The sequence below is a fragment of the Heteronotia binoei genome, chromosome 1 (assembly GCF_032191835.1).
Source record: "Heteronotia binoei isolate CCM8104 ecotype False Entrance Well chromosome 1, APGP_CSIRO_Hbin_v1, whole genome shotgun sequence".
Classification (NCBI taxonomy): Eukaryota; Metazoa; Chordata; class Lepidosauria; order Squamata; family Gekkonidae; genus Heteronotia; species Heteronotia binoei.
This window is the reverse complement of record NC_083223.1, coordinates 15,666,405-15,683,144: the sequence shown is the minus strand read 5'-3', so window position 1 is coordinate 15,683,144 and position 16,740 is coordinate 15,666,405. Positions and strand designations below refer to the sequence as shown.

The 16,740-nt window shown below is 47.2% G+C and overlaps 1 protein-coding gene across 2 annotated transcripts in view; it reads left to right on the top strand.

Annotated features, from left to right (window-relative positions):
• Positions 1 to 16,740, top strand: part of CLIC5 (chloride intracellular channel 5) — a 165,784-nt gene that overhangs the window by 143,309 nt on the left and 5,735 nt on the right. For both annotated transcript variants that reach the window (XM_060231242.1, XM_060231251.1), the window contains exon 5: positions 14,972 to 15,153. In XM_060231242.1, the coding sequence (XP_060087225.1) occupies positions 14,972 to 15,153 (182 nt within the window). The remainder of the gene's footprint in view (positions 1 to 14,971; positions 15,154 to 16,740) is intronic.

Here is a 16,740-nt window from a genome sequence, read left to right as displayed (position 1 = left end):
GTGGTGGACCTGTGAAAAAGCAAAAAACTTTTGGCGGATGATACAACAAGAAATTTCTAAAATTTTGGGTTATGACTTCAAGAAAGTGGCAGAGACTTTTCTGCTAGGATTACAAATAGAAAAATTTCCAAAAGAAGATAGGACTTTAATTTGGTATCTGCTCTCAGCTGCTAGGACATTGTATGCGCAGCTGTGGAAACAAGAAAAAATACCAGAGAAATGGGACTGGATTGTGAAAGTTTTATCGTGGAGCGAGATGGATAAATTAACAAAAACTTTGAGAGACTATGATCTGGAAGTGTTTAAAAAGGAGTGGAAGAAATTTAAAAAATATATAGAGTTAGAATGGAACGTAAAAAGACATTGGACAATCTTTTAATATGAATGAGAAGAAAAAGACAGTGTGTTTTGATGGGTTTGGGATACCTTTATATTTGGATTTAAATATATAACTTCAGGGTAAGTCTAATAACGGAGGGAGGGGGGAGTGAAAATATCATATGGGTTAGGGATAGAAAAGATATAACTAAACATCGTAACCGTAGGTTATTAATGAATTGTTAAAATACAGCATTGGAGGGAGGGGGGATTGAAATGTCATACGGACTAATATTGAGATAATTAAGAAATAACTAAGTTGTATAACCATATGATATCAATAAATTGTTAAAACACAAAAGATTCTTCTCCAGTGAGTGCTCCCTTCTCATTGGGTGGCCAAAGTATTTGAGCTTCAGCTTCAGCATCTGGCCTTCCAGGGAACAATCTGGGTTGATTTCCCTTAGGACTGACTGATTGGATCTTCTTGCAGTCCAAGGGACTCTCAAGATTCTTCTCCAGCACCACAACTCGAAAGCATCTATGCTTCTGCGCTCGGCCTTCCTTACGATCCAACTCTCAGATCTTTGTTACAAGACTGGAAATTGCAAAGAAACAAAATGGGCGAATATTCGAATTTAAATGTTACTTGACACAGAAATCCGTACACACTTATAATGACCAGTTGACTTCTGTTCTAATGAAGAAGCCGTCTTTAAGACACATTAACCGGCAGCGCTGTGTTATTTTCGTAACGTTGCCTTTTCAGTTTCCAAGTCGTTAATCCTCGCATTCCAGAAAACTGTAATAGGTCTCATGCAATATCAGATGCTATGAATCTGGAAGTGATCAAGAAAGGTGGTTGGTTGCTTTTCTCTCTCTCTCTCTTTTTTTTTTTGAGGAAAAATAAATCTCAGGCTGTTTGTGTGAGACCGTGAATATTTATGCCCAGTTTCCTCTTTTCCCTCGTCGCATATTTCATCCAGTTCATTTGTGTGTGTTACGGGATAAATCTTGTGCGGGTGGAAAAGAACAGTCAAAAGAAAAAAGCATCCATCAGTGGGCAGAGGCCGCCGTTCTTGCAATTCATTTCTTGCACACAAGTTGCAGTTTGTTAAGAGGGCCTGCGCGCGACGGGTCAGCAGCTGGGCTTTTTCCAGGGGTTGCTTTGGGGTGGTTTCGCGCGGCCGATTGGAAGGAAGACCCGTTGCCTCCTTTAGACACCTCTGAAGCCTTCTTTGTCGCTGGGGTTTCCACCGCTCTCATGTGGGTTTGACCTACTTCCCCCCCTCCACCCCATCCTCTTGATAGGCAACTGCTTATTCTAGAGCGCAGCCAAAACTGGTTACCTTCATTAGAATTTGTTTTTGCCGCTGCCAAAAATTGGACGCTGCCGTCGGCTTGTCCGACAGCCTGAAACGCTCGTCCGTGTTTATCCGAGCTTTGAAAGGTACTGTAGACGCGACATGAATGTGCAGTGACCCGGTGGTGTACCGGTGCAAACTTGGGCCTACATGATTTTATGTGCTGATGCTCACTGACGTGATGACGTAATAAACCAAGCCACGCAAACACAAATACACAAAGCCATCTTGCGGCTTTCCTCTGGTAGGGGGAGGGACAGTGGCTCAGTGGCACAGAGCATCTGCTTGGTAAGCTGAAGGTCTCAGGTTCAATTCCCGGAATCTCCACTAAAAAGGGTCCAGGCAAACAGGCTTGAAAAACCTCAGCTTGAGACCCTGGAGAGCCGCTGCCAGTCTGAGGAGACAAGACTGACTTTGATGGATTGAGGGTCTGATTCAGTAGAAGGCAGCTTCATGTGTTCATACATTCAAAGTTTTTGACAAGTAAGGGTACGTCATGCTGTTTACCTCTGAGCTTGGGAGCTGAGTCATTCTCAGACAGAGAATTATTGGGATTAAGAAGACATCAAAGGGGGGGGGGGAGAAGAAAGACCATAGATTTATACGCCACCCTTCTCTCTGAAGCAGAGTCTCAGAGCGGCTCATCTCTCCTTTATCTTCTTCCCACACAACAGACACCCTGTGAGGTGGGTGAGGCTGAGAGAGCTCTCCCAGAAGCTGCCCTTTCAAGGACAACGCTGCGAGAGCTGTGGCTGACCCAAGGCCATTCCAGCAGCTGCAACACGGGAAGCCTGAGCAGAGCCGGAGCTGGTGCTTGTGTATCGCACTCCTTACAAGGAGTGCGCTATGCAAGCATTGTAGTGCGATGCAGGAAGCTTGAGCAGAGCCGGGATAGGCCGGGCACTGCAACAGCGAGTGTGCTCAGAGCCAGGCTCCGAGTATGCCTACTGCCACATGCCCCACCCCACTGGAAGTTGGGGCGGGGGGGGGGGGCAAAGTTTTGTCTGGGGCAGCAAAAGCCCCAGTGCTGTCCCTGCACACAGTTCCAATTGTAAAGGAAACAAAAACCACGTTTGGTGTAGTGGTGAAGTGCGCGGACTCTTATCTGAGAGACCCAGGTTTGATTCCCCACTCCTCCACTTGCAGCCGCTGGAATGGCCTTGGTTCAGCCATAGCTCTCACAGAGCTGTCCTTGAAAGGGCAGCTTCTGGGAGAGCCCTCTCAGCCCCATCCACCTCACAGGGTGTCAGTTGAGTGTGTGTGGGGGGAAGGCAAAGGAGACTCTGAGATTCAGAGTAAAGGGCGGGATATAAATCCAGTATATTCTTCTTCTTCTTTCTTCTTTCTGTATGTAATGTCCACATTTGGATGTGCCCGCAAAAGCTTCTGTTGGAAAAAAATAAAACCTGTAAAGCGCCGCAAGATTTGTGTCCAGACTGAAGCCGCTAACCTTCTGAAACTGCTCCATAATTTATGGCACTTCGCATCTACAACAGCAGCCTGCTTTTTATCACCCTCCAGTGTTTTTTCAGCCCTGCCTTGTCCTAACACTAACAAACACAGATCCCTATTTGTGATTCTTTTAATCTGCTAAAAACATTCCCATGATTCGACACTGCCCACTTCCATTAAGAATTGCTGCTTGCCATTCCCATTTTGTCTGATGAAGTCTGCTTAGAGCATACGAAAGCTTACGTTCTGAATACAACTTAGTTGGTCTTAAAGGCGCACTTGCCTACTGCTTTGTTCTATTGCCGCAGGCCAATCTGCTCCATAACTGTTTGGCTCTGACCACTAGGTGGCGCCAACTCCATTTTAGAGCTGTTTGTGCTTCCTCCTGCCAAGGAAGGTGAATGTGGATGACTTCTACGTTTTATGGCAAAATACAATTTTGGACTCCCAGACGAACACCAGGAGAGGAGAGTGAAGTCTGACCATGCAGGTTGGCTGTCCCTAGCCCATAACAAAAACACTGTCCTCTGCAGGGCTGCCTGTGGATTGGGTTGCCAACAATATTGAAATTTCTGCCCCATGGTGTAGTTTTTAAGCTGGATGCCTCAGAGTAGTATCTAAGCCACAGTAGTATCTACGTATTTACTTATTCAGCGCTCTTTTTTTGTAGCAGGAACGCCTTTGCATATTGGGCTACGCCCCCCGCCTCGATGTAGCCAATCCTCCAAGGCTTATAAGGCTCTTCTTACAGGGTCTACTGTAAGCTCTTGGAGGATTGGCTACATCAGGGGGACATAGCCTAATATGCAAAGGAGTTCCTGCTACAAAGAAAGAGCCCTGTACTTATTTATTTATGTTATTTATAGTCCGCCTTTCTCACTTGGGCTCAAGACGGATTATACAGAGCAAGTCAACAAATGAAATGGGATTTGGGTTGTAGAACCAACCAGAAGTCTAAAAACAGAACCGAAGCAAGTCATAAGTGTTAACATGACACATCAGATCATGAAAAATTACATAAAAGGCACAGCAAGCTATACACAGTAGTATAAACTACAGTCCCTAATAATTTATCCAAGTAAATAGGGTTCTCTGGAGCAGTGTTCCCTCTAAGCTGAGTTAGTGTGAGCTAGCTCACCGTTTTTTAGCCTCTGGCTCACCCATTTTTGTCTTAGCTCAGGGAAAATGGCTCCAGAGCAAACTAAATTGCAGAGCAGTTGGGTTAGAACTGATAAAAGGAAGTCCTTCTTCTCCCAAAGGGTGATTAACACATGGAATTCACTGCCACAGGAGGTGGTGGAGGCTGCAAGCATAGACAGCTTCAGGAGGGGATTGGAGAAACATATGGAGCAGAGGTTCATCAGTGACTATTAGCCACAGTTTATTGTTTGGACTCTCTGTCTAGGGCAGAGATGCTCTGTATTCTGGGTGCTTGGGAGGGCACAGTGGGAGGGCCCCACTGGTGGACCTCCTGATGGCACTTGCGTTTTTTTGGCCACTGTGTGACATAGAGTGTTAGACTGGATGGGCCATTGGCCTGATCCGACAAGGCTTCTCTTATGTTCTTAATTTATGCAGTAGCTCATGACTTTAATGCCAGTAACTCATGAAGTAGAATTTTTGCTCACAAGACTCCACAGCTTAGAGGGGTCTGGAGACCAAGTCCTACAAGGACACGTTGAAGGAGCTGGGTATGTTTAGCCTGGAGAGGAGACAACTGAGAGGTGATACGATCACCACCTTCTGGAAGGGCTGCCATATAAAGGTTGGTGCAGAGTTGTTTCCTGTTGTCCCAGAAGGTAGGACCAGAACCAATGGGTTGAAATTAAATCAAAAGAGTTTCCAGCTCAACATCAGGAAGAACTTCCTGACCGTTAGAGCAGTTCCTCAGTGGAACAGGCTTCCTCAGGAGGTGGTGGGCTCTCCTTCCTTGGAGGTTTTTCAAAAGAGGCTAGATGGCCATCTGACAGCAATGAGGATCCTGTGAATTTAGGGGGAGGTATTTGTGAGTTTCCTGCATTGTGCAGGGGGTTGGACTAGAAGACCCTGGAGGTTCCTTCCAACTCTAGGATTCTATGACTGTTAGAGCGGTTCCTCAGTGGAACAGGCTTCCTCTTTGGGAGGTGGTGGGCTCTCCTTCCCTGGAGGTTTTTAAACAAAGGTTAGATGGCCATCTGACAGCAGTGAAGATCCTGTGAATTTAGGGGGAGGTGTTTGTGAGTTTCCTGCATTGTGCAGGGGGGTTGGGCTAGGTGACCCTGGAGGTCCCTTCCAACTCAGGAGGTGGTGGGCTCTCCTTCCCTGGAGGTTTTTAAACAAAGGTTAGATGGCCATCTGACAGCAGTGAAGATCCTGTGAATTTAGGGGGAGGTGTTTGTGAGTTTCCTGCATTGTGCAGGGGGGTTGGGCTAGGTGACCCTGGAGGTCCCTTCCAACTCAGGAGGTGGTGGGCTCTCCTTCCCTGGAGGTTTTTAAACAAAGGTTAGATGGCCATCTGACAGCAGTGAAGATCCTGTGAATTTAGGGGAAGGTGTTTGTGAGTTTCCTGCATTGTGCAGGGGGGTTGGGCTAGGTGACCCTGGAGGTCCCTTCCAACTCAGGAGGTGGTGGGCTCTCCTTCCTTGGAGGTTTTTAAACAGAGGCTAGATGGCCACCTGACAGCAATGTGGATTCTGTGAATTAGGCAGATCATGAGAGGGAGGGCAGGAAGGGCTGCATCAGGGCTTAGTTCTTGTGGTCCTTTCTTACATGCCCAGGAAAATGCTGTTTGCCACTTTGAGGTCAGGCAGCAATCTTTCTCCAGGGCAGTTTGGCCAATTTGCCGTCCTCTGGGTTTGGAGCAGGTGTCACTGGGGGTGTTGGGGGGAGTTATCTGTGAACTTCCTGCATTGTGCAGGGGTTGGACGAGATCAGGGGTGGCCAAACAGTGGTTCGGGAGCCACACGTGGCTCTTTCACACATATTGTGTGGCTCTTGAAGCCCCCACTGCCCCATCAGCCATCTTGGAGAAAGCATTTCTCTCTTTAAATTACTTTTCGAAGCCAAGCCAGCCAGCAGCTTGAAGAATGCGTTTAAAGTTCATGGTTGCTTTCTTTCCACCTCTCCTTCCCTTCCCCCATCTATTTGCCTGCATTCCTCCCTCCCTCCCTCCTTTCTTTCCTTCCTTCTCTCAAACATGTGACATTCATGTCTTGCGGCTCTCAAATATCTGACATTTATTCTATGATGTGAATCAAGTTTGGCCACCCCTGGACTGGATGACCACGGAGGTACCTTCCAGCTCTATGATTCTAAGGGCGTTTTCGCACTGACCTAACTCCGGAGCGAGGTCCCTCTTCACCGCGCAGCGTCTGCGCGGATTTCGCACCAATTGCTCCGCAGAACCCGGAAGAGCCGCAAAGTCCCGCGGCTTTTGTGTCGCAAATGTAAACCGCCAAAAACCAGTTTATATTTGCGACGCAAAAGCCGTGGGACTTTGCGGCTCTTCTGGGTTCTGCGAAGCAATTGGTGCGAAATCCGCGCAGACGCTGCGCGGTGAAGAGGGACGCCGCTCCAGAGTTAGGTCAGTGCGAAAACGCCCTAACTTTGTGAATTGTTTTTTTTTCTAGACTGCAATTGTTTTTTTTCTAGACTGTGAATTGTTTTTTTTTCTAGACTGCAATCACACACACTACATAATGCACTTTGGATCCGTTTTCAGGGCACTTTCAAACTGGATATGGCAGTCCACACAGTAACATTCACTCGGAAAGTGCATTAAAAGTGGATTGAAAGCACATCACTTAGCATGTGCGATCGCAGCCATAGCGTAGTCCCATTGCCTGCATAGAAAAGCCCTCTGGAATCATTCAGTTTTGCTTAGCTGGTGGAAACCCAGGAGAGTGGGGAGCCCTTCTGACCCGCTCCAGCAGGCCACCCCACAATGTGGCCAGTTGGATCTAGCGAGCTGAATGTGTCAGAATTGTTATTCCTGCCTCATCCTGCCAAGGGAGGCGAATGTGAATGACTTATCAGATTTGACAGAAAGGCAAATTGCTTTCCAACTTCAGATTCCTAATCAGGATGTTTATAGCTGGAGAGCGTTCAAGCTTTCCAACCAAGCAACCTGTAGGTGCCCTGAAGGAGCCTGCGTGTGGGTTTGACGTTGATTTTTGGATTGCGGAGCAAGATCCAGTTAATAGCGCTGAGGCTCGTGGTATCGTTCGCTAGCACCGAAACCCTAAACGGAATCACGCCCTTCAAAGTCTATCGAAGGCAGCGGGCTTGGTTAGAGCCGCTTTGGGTTCTTCCGTAAATCAGATTGCACTTTAAAAGACATCTCTGCTTCCGCAGGCGAGAAATAAGCCTCCGAGCAATTTGGATCTGGCTCTGCTGGACTACCGGATGCTCAACAAAAATTTTAGTACACTAAGGTGAATAAGATGGGCCATTGGGCTGATGCAACATGGCTTCTCCTATGCTCTTAAGATAAGGATTAGAAAATATGAACATATGAAGCTGCCTTCTACTGAATCAGACCCTCGGTCCATCAAAGTCAGTATTGTCTTCTCAGACTGGCAGCGGCTCTCCAGGTCTCAAGCGGAGGTTTTTCATGCCTACTTGCCTGGACCCTTTTTAGTTGAAGATGCCGGGGATTGAACCTGAGACCTTCTGCTTCCCAAGCAGATGCTCTACCACTGAGCCACTGTCCCTCCCCTGAGGGATATATTATTTGATAAGTGGGTTCTAGGTGAAATTAAACCTGAACTCTCTCTCGAAACTAAAATGATTAAACTGAGGCTGTCATACTTTAGTCCAGGGCTTTTATTGAGCAGGAACGCACAGGAACACAGTCCCAGCTGGCTTGGGGTCAGGGGATGTGGCCTAATATGCAGATGAGTTCCTGCTGGGATTTTCTACAGAAAAAGCCCTGCGTGAAACAACAAGGATGCCAGGGGTGTGGCCGAATATGCAAATGAGTCCCAGCTGGGCTTTTCCTACGAAAAGGCCCAGCGCAAAACAATGGTGACTTTCTGACTTTGCTTTTGGGGAGAAAAGTGGGCCGTAAATATCTAAATTAAATAACTATAAAACGATTTGTTTGTATTGCCAATTGTGTTTCCGGAGGAAAAGAGAGAGGCTCCCAAGAATAGAGACGTTTACCATATTTTACTTTAGGACACAGAACCCAAAGCATTGTTCTGAATTTTCTGCCTTCTCTGCCCACTGGAAATGCAAAGCAGATGATGAGCATAGATAAAAGCCTTATCAGAAGAAGGGGCACCGCCTGGAGGAGGGAACTGTGCATCGAGCCAAGATTTCAAAAATCCAATTGAGTTCTATTAGATTAAATAAATAATTTGATTCTCAAAAGCGAGTTCATAGGCAAAAGAATATTATTTGTTGCCGACCGTACGGGAAGGCAGAAGAAGAGAAAAAGATGTTCCGTTAAGGAGGTATTATAGGTCAAAACCCACAGAGATTCTGTACCGTTTCTAGCATCGCCCTCTGAATGGCATTTTCTCTGCCCTGCCATTCTTACGGTTTCAGCGTGGCTTGCGTCTCAAAACCCCATCTGAAGGAGATTAGGATCCATAACGCTACAACCTGACAGCCGAATATCAGTGTCGAAATTGAATTTAGGAGCCGAATTAAACCAGGGATGGTAACATTTTCGGCCGAGGAATGACAGCACTTAAAACACGACAAGTCTCTTGCTTTCAGAAACAAAATCGCACAACTTTCTTCCTGGTGTTTCTGGAGCATTTTTCCGAACGGAGGGTGCTGTAAGTTTCCCCGACAACTGGGCCTCGATCTGCCACTCCTTCCAAGCCACTTCACACTCTGTTGTCCTGTTTTAATTGCTGATATTGCATTGAGGATCCCAGGACCAGGCCTCATTTTGGGCAGGAGCTCACCGGAGCAGAACTCCAGAGCCTCTAAATTGTATTGTGCTCTTTCTTTCTCTCCCCCAATGCTTGCTTCTGGGCTCCATTGTTCAAACCCCCTGTGAGAATCTCGCTGAACTTCTAAGATTTGACAAACTTTCTAATTCCCCCCCCCACCAAAAAATGGGAAAATAATCAAAACATATAAAGCAGACAGATGGAAATCTTCTTCATGCCACTGGGACCACAAAGAAGGAACTACTTAAAAAGTATGATGAGAGTAAGATTTTATGAGGACAGTTCTAAGTCAAGAAGCATTTGAAGGTAGATGCTGAGCTGATATCGTTTAGTCCACCTTCCTCTCCCCACAACAGGCACCTTGTGAGGTAGAACTGTGAATGGCCCAAGATCACCCAAGCTGGCTTCATGTGGAGAAGTGGGGAAACAAACCTAGTTCTCTAGATTAGAGTCCAGCATCGCTCATAACCACTATACCACACTGGCTCTCTGATAGCTGTGAACCAATAAGAATACTTCAGACTCTATAAACCCAGCCAGAACAGCTTGTCAGGTGATGTCAGGAGTGGGTAGCATATGCAAATGAGTTAGGCTAATGAATTGTGCTAATGAGCTCCGGCACCTCTTTTGCTATGAAATGACCCCCGGCCGAGGACATTCTGTGAAATGGCTTGAATTTGATGCCTCAGATGAATGTCATTCTCTTAGATCTGAGCAGGGCTTCTTCTTCTTCTTCTTTTTTGTAGAAAAAGCCCAGCAGGAACTCATTTGGATATTAGGCCACGCCCCCTGACATCACTGTCGTTTCATACAGAAGCGCAGCGGTGCTCCAGGGTGTAGCGTAATATGCAAATAAGTTCTTTTCTATTAAAAGCTCGGCATTAACTCATTTGCATATTAGGCCACACACCCTGATGCCAAGGCAGCTGGAACTGCATTCCTGTGCGTTTTGGCTCAAAAAAGGCCCTAGTTATCACATCCTTGTTGACCTCCTTTCTTCACCAAATTTCCCTCTCCCTATGGTCTTCCTCCCAAATTTCCTGTAGTGTCCCAACCCAGAGTTGACAATCCTGGAAAATATATGTAATTTACCTCTAGAGGATCCACTCTTTACAAATGTTTATGTAGCTGGATTTTCGGTCAGCTATCGGGACCCAGAATGTTATGATTTATGTCCTTTTCCACATATGTGTTCCTTTCCCCCTAAAAATCTTCTCAAAATAGTGTGGTCCACAGTGCTACGAAAAGAAGAAAGATTTGTGCGCTACTTAGATCTAAAAGAGGGTCTCGAGAAGAACAGAGAGCAAAAGAAAGAGGTCTTTGGACATTTGGGTTGCTGTAGCTTTTACGGTAGATTGCTGAGCCAAAATCATGGATGGGAAAACTGAACAAAGCTGAAGCCTAAAATTAGAGAAATGAGAAGAAGAAGAAGAGGAGGAGGAGGAGGAGGAGATTAGATTTATACCCCACCGTTCACTCAAGAGTCTCAGAGCAGCTTACAATCTCCTTTCCCTTTCTCTCCCCACAACAGACACACTATGAAGTAGGTGGGGCTGAGAGCTCTTTCGAGAACTACTGGAAAGAGAGAGAGAGAGAGAGAGAGAGAGAGAGAGAGAGAGAGCAGCTCTTTAAAGAATTGTGACTGACCCAAGCAGTTGAATGTGGAGGAAGGGGGAATCAAACCCGGTTCTCCCAGATTAGAGTCCGCGCACTTAATCACTACACCAAGAGACAGAGTGATAGTCGGCTCAGAAACAGGGTTCTAATTACAACTTCTTTAAGACAAGTGAAATAGGAGCAATGAGCGCTGATAATGTCAGCCTCTGTTGAAACGAATGTATTTTGCAGCGCAAATAATCTGATTGACATCTCCCGGAGCTTTAAGTCTAAGGTTCGTTACTAGGAGTTCTTCAGTACACGGGACAGCCAACAGAGTATTTATCAATAGGCTGATAAAATATTGATCCATTTTTTAAATAGAAAGATAAGGGGTGTGTGCAGAATATGATGTGTGGCTCAAAATATAAGCATGACGGTGTTTCAGTCTCTGGCTACATGGAAGAACATCTTGCATTTAGTTATTCTAAGCCCAGATCCTCTCTGGAACCAACAGAGGCGCTCTGTTTGCGGTAGGTCTGATTGTAGCTTTTGGCTGAGAGTCAACGTCAAGACCAGAGGTCCCATCGCTTCACGTTCAAAATCTACCAAGTACAGGATCGGAACATCTTTTTCTGTTGCTGGAACAGTGATCACATGACTGGTCGTCACAGCATTTCCTTGTAGGGAAGCTGTTGCCAAATCAACCTTCTAAGCTCCCAGTAAAAACTCTGCCATCCAACTGTGTGATTCCCATCCTGGCATTGATGCACACCCTTCTTCAAGTGGTCTTGAATGCCACGACACTCCTAGCTTCAGAACAGCATTTTGATGCTGATTTTAAAAAAAAAAAGACTATACAGAGAATTTTGGAATAGTGGTATTTCAGAAGGACCGTGAACCATTGGAAGCGAGAGTTGAAAGGCATTCTGCATTTTGGGAGCTGTCCAAAAATAACATCATGACAGAGAACAGAGGCCATGTCCCATCAGTCGCTCCGTATAACAGGAGAAGCCCGATACAAAGCTCTCAAGTGTCCGAAAACCTACTAAGGGCGCAGGCCAGTGTTGTTGGGTAGACAGAATATTGGTTCTGTGCCAGGGAGACTGGAGTTTTAATTCCCACTTAGGAAAGAACTAGATATTAGTCCAACAAAAGCTTTGCACCTCCCCGAGGAAGAAGAAGAAGACGATGACATCGGATTTATATTCTGCCCTCCACTCAGAGTCTCAGAGCGGCTCACAATCTCTATCTTCCTCCCCCCAAACAGACACCCTGTGAGGTGGGTGGGCTGAGAGAGCTCTGACAGAAGCTGCCCTTTCGAGGACAAACTCTGCCATAGCTATGGCTAACGCAAGGCCATTCCAGCAGCTGCAAGTGGAGGAGTGGGGAATCAAACATGGTTCTCCCAGATGAGAGTCAGCACACCTAACCACTACACCAAACTGGTTCTCCTCTGGTTTCCCCAGCCCCCCCCCCCCAATAATTGTTGAGAAGAGCAACTCAGCATACTTGGACATTGTGGAGGAGGGTGTTATAGAGGGGTGAAATGGAATTCTTTCTCTTAGTCTTAAACTGGGAGGTGCCCTCTGACCCTCCCTCTCTCTCTCTCTGTACCCTTGGTACTCCCCCATTTTTTACATGGCTCTTCATGGAATCCAACATCTCTCCAAGTCTCTCCTGTAGAAACAATGCGTCTACATAAGTGATTCCAGACAAGGCAGCCGTTAGCAATAGGGAAAGGACTCTTTAGGCTTCTCTCTCTCCTTTCAACTGCAACCTGAATGTGAACTGAATCTACTTGAATAAGATGTAAATATAAATGCAATATATTTCATGGGAGATTTATTTATGGCACTCAATCTCACACATCTGTGACTGGGCAAACTCTGCTGTATTAACCAAATGCCCCAGTACTAAAGGCAGGAGACCAAAAAAAGTTATGTGCAAAACAATGGTGATGTTAGGGGGTGTGGCCCAATATGCAAATGAGTTCCTACTGGGCTTTTTCTACCAAAAAAAAGCCCTGGCTGTGGATGGAATGTCATGAGACCCAGGGGTGAAGTTCTAGCAGGAGCTCCTTTGCATATTAGGCCGCACCCCCTGATGTAGCCAATCCTCCAAGAGCTTACAAAAAAAGAGCCTGGTAAACTCTTGGAGGATTGGCTACATCAGGGGTTGCAGCCTAATATGCAAAGGAGCTCCTGCTAGAATTCCACCCCTGATGAGACCCATGCCAATAATGCCCGTTGCCTCATTGGAACCAAAGGGACTGCAGCAACCAGAAGCAAGTCATTAATGTAAGGTTCCCTAACGCAAATGCTCCCGGGCACTGTGGCTCCCACTAACACTTTTCTCTGGCGCCTACAAGTGTTTTTAGAAAGCGGACGGAGCCAGGTGGGGCTTTTGCCCAACAAGGCTTCATGCTGGCCATTGGGAATCTGGTTCACTACGCAGATTCTTTTTGTTTTTAATGTTGCTTTAGTAGCAGCTGCCGGCCCAGCAGAAGGATCTTCACTGTGTTACCAAAGGAAAGCTGTGCATAGACAACAAAATAGTTTAAAGTCCTATCACACAGAGAGGAGGAGGAATAGGGGGAAGGGGGACGCATAGGGGATAGGGTTGCCAAGTCCCCCGCGGCCTCCAGAGTTTTCCCTCCCAAAATGCTAGAGTGTCCATAGAGTTTTCCCTCCCAAAATCCTAGAGTGTCCATAGTTTTCCCTCCCAAAATGCTAGAGTATCCGGGAAAAGCATTGAGTTTTCCCGGAAATGCCTAGAGCGGCCAGCGCGCGACATAAATACAGATATATTTGCGGGTGATGTCATTGTGACGTCATTGCAGGTTCTCCCCGCTGGCCCAATCTGGGCCGGCAGGTTGGGAACTTCCTGGGAGGGAGAAGGTTGATCTTCAGGAAATCCAGCTCATCTCTCCATATGTGTCCCAGAATGCCTTGTGCTCTGTCGAGCAAGATCTGCCAACTGTCCCTGTCCTGAGGGACATATGAACATATGAAGCTGCCTTACACTGAATCAGACCCTTGGTCCATCAAAGTCAGTATTGTCTTCTCAGACTGGCAGCGGCTCTCCAGGGTCTCAAGCTGAGGTTTTTCACACCTATTTGCCTGGACCCTTTTTTGGAGATGTTGGGGATTGAACCTGGGACCTTCTGCTTACCAGGCAGATGCTCTGCCACTGAGCCACCGTCCCTGACATCCGTCTAACCTTGACCAGGACCAGGGCTTTTTGTGCCCTGACCCCAGAAAGATGGAAGAAAGTCCCACATGAGATCAGGGTCCTGTAAAACAGAGCTGTTGTGCCAGGCCTTTGGCCGTAGGCCTCTCAAGCTCCCGCTGGGGGCAGGGGTTCTCCTGGTTTCAGGAGCCCCAACCCGCCAGCAAAGATCTCCGTCATGCGCAGCACATGCAGTGCAGTGACGTCACCCAGATGTGATGCACCAGGCACATTGTGCGGGGACACTCTAGCAATTTGGGGGGAAACTCTATGGTTTCATTCAGAGACGTTCTAGCAATTTGGGGGAAAACTCTATGGTGCCCCCCACCAGTAGCCAGTGGGGACTTGGCAACCCTATTTGGCTGAGGTGGTGGGTGTCCAATGAAAAAAGTCTCTCTCTCACACACACACACACACACACACACACTGAAGACACCACTTCTACATGGCTGGAATAAATGAACATCAGAGTCCAGTGGCACCAGTATCTGAGACTGTGGCCACAACAAATTGTGCAACTGTTTTTAATTACTAAATGCAGGGGTGGAATTCTAGCAGGAGCTCCTTTGCATATTAGGCCACACCTCCCTGATGTAGCCAATCCTCCAAGAGCTTGCAAGGCTCTTCGTACAGGGCCTACTGTAAGCTCCAGGAAGATTGGCTACATCACGGAGGTGTGGCCTAATATGCAAAGGAGCTCCTGCTAGAATTCAACCCCTGACTAAACGTATTTTAATTATTTGTGAATTGTTCATGTCCACCAGACGGCCTTGTATCTGTGATCCGCCCTGAGCCTACTTGCGGGGAAAGTGGCATATAAATTTGAAAATAAACAAATAAGGCATCCTGTGAAACGGAGCATCTGCATGCAATACTGAAGAGCTCCTCAGAGAGCTAGTTAGGCATGACCTTGCTCCCTGACATTTGGTGGCTGTGTCAGCCATTTTGTGATTCCACCCATCACCCCGTGTCACAATTCCAGAGGTTCCTATTGGCTCAAAAAGACTTGCCGTAACGCTTCGAAGGCCCCTAACACAGAATGTGTGAATGTTGCAGTCCCTGCTGCAAACTCAGCAGATTTGTTTTAAGGATTTTTCCTTTTTTTTGCCCCTTTGTCCAACCGAGGTCTGGAGAGAGGCTTAACCAAGGCTTTGAAGAAGCTGGATGACTACCTGCGGAATCCTTTGCCCGAAGAGATAGACGCAGGCAGCACAGAGGAGGAGAAGGTGTCCAAACGCAAGTTCCTGGATGGGGATGAGTTGACCCTCGCAGACTGCAACCTGCTGCCCAAACTTCACGTCGTCAAGGTGAGGCCAGTTTAGTCAGAGAGTTGCAATGGCATGGCTTTGCTCTGTGCTTTGTTGACTTTCCTCTCGTACGCCTGAGCAAAGTCTCAGGTAGGTTTGCCAGTCCGGGGTTGAGAGCACATGAAGCTGCCTTCTACTGAATCATACCCTCGGTCCATCAAAGTCAGTATCGTCTACTCAGACTGGCAGCAGCTCTCCAGAGTCTCAAGCTGAGGTTTTTCGCGCCTACTTGCCTGGACCCTTTTTTAGTTGGAGATGCCGGGGATTGAACCTGGGACCTTCTGCTTACCAAGCAGATGCTCTACCACTGAGCCAAAAGTCAGTATTGTCTACTCAGACTGGCAGCAGCTCTCCAGAGTCTCAAGCTGAGGTTTTTCACGCCTACTTGCCTGGACCCTTTTTTAGTTGGAGATGCCAGGGATTGAACCTGGGACTTTCTGCTTACCAAGCAGATGCTCTGCCATTGAACCCAAAGTCAGTATTGTCTACTCAGACTGGCAGCAGCTCTCCAGAGTCTCAAGCTGAGGTTTTTCACACCTACTTGCCTGGATCCTTTTTTAGTTGGAGATGCCAGGGATTGAACCTGGGACCTTCTGCTTGCCAAACAGATGCTCTACCACTGAGCCACTGTCCCTCCCCTTTTTCCAGGGTTGGAAAATACCTGGAGATTTAGGGGGTAGGACCTAGGGAGGGCAGGGTTTGTGGAAGGGGAGGAGGAGATGGGACTTATACCCCACCCTTTACTACCTAGTGGCCCCATGGCGCAGAGTGGTAAAGCAGCAGTACTGCAGTACTGTGATCTGCTCACGACCTGAGTTCGATTCAGGCGGAAGCTGGATTCATGTAGCCGGACTCAGCCTTCCATCATTCCAAGGTCGGTAAAATGAGTCCCCAGCTTGCTTGGGGAAAAGTGTAAAAGACTGGGGAAGGCAATGGCAAACCACCCCGTAAAAAGTCTGCCGTGAAAACGTTGTGAAAGCAACGTCACCCCAGAGTCGGAAACGACTGGTGCTTGCACAGGGGACCTTTCCTTTCCTTTCCTTTTCCTTTACTACCTGAAGGAGTCTCAGAGTGGGTTACAATCTCCTTTCCCTTCCCCTCCCCACAACAGATGCCCTGAGGTAGGTGGGGCTGAAGAACTTTGAGGACTGCTCTTGAGCAGAACAGCTGTGAGAGAGCTATGGCTGACCCAAGGTCACTCCAGCAGTTGCATGTGAAGGAGTGGGGAATCAAACCTGATACTCCCAGATAAGAGTCACACATTTAACCACTACACCCAACTGGGAGAGATGTCCGCAGGGTATAAGGCCATAAAGTCCACTCTCTAAAGCATCTGTTCTCGCCAAGGGGACTGATCTTGGTCATCTGGAGATCAATATTAATGGGAAATCTCCAGGTGCAACCTGGAGGTTGGCAGCCCTAAGGCAGAGCCACGGTATTACCTAACTGCATTCTTGCTTTACAAAAACACAATCCAAATGCGCCGAAAGCACAAAAATCTCAATGAAGCCTTTCTCCCACTAATTAACACAAGTCAGTTCCAGAGGGTAGAAGAAGAAGGCCGCAGATTTATACCCCACCCTTCTC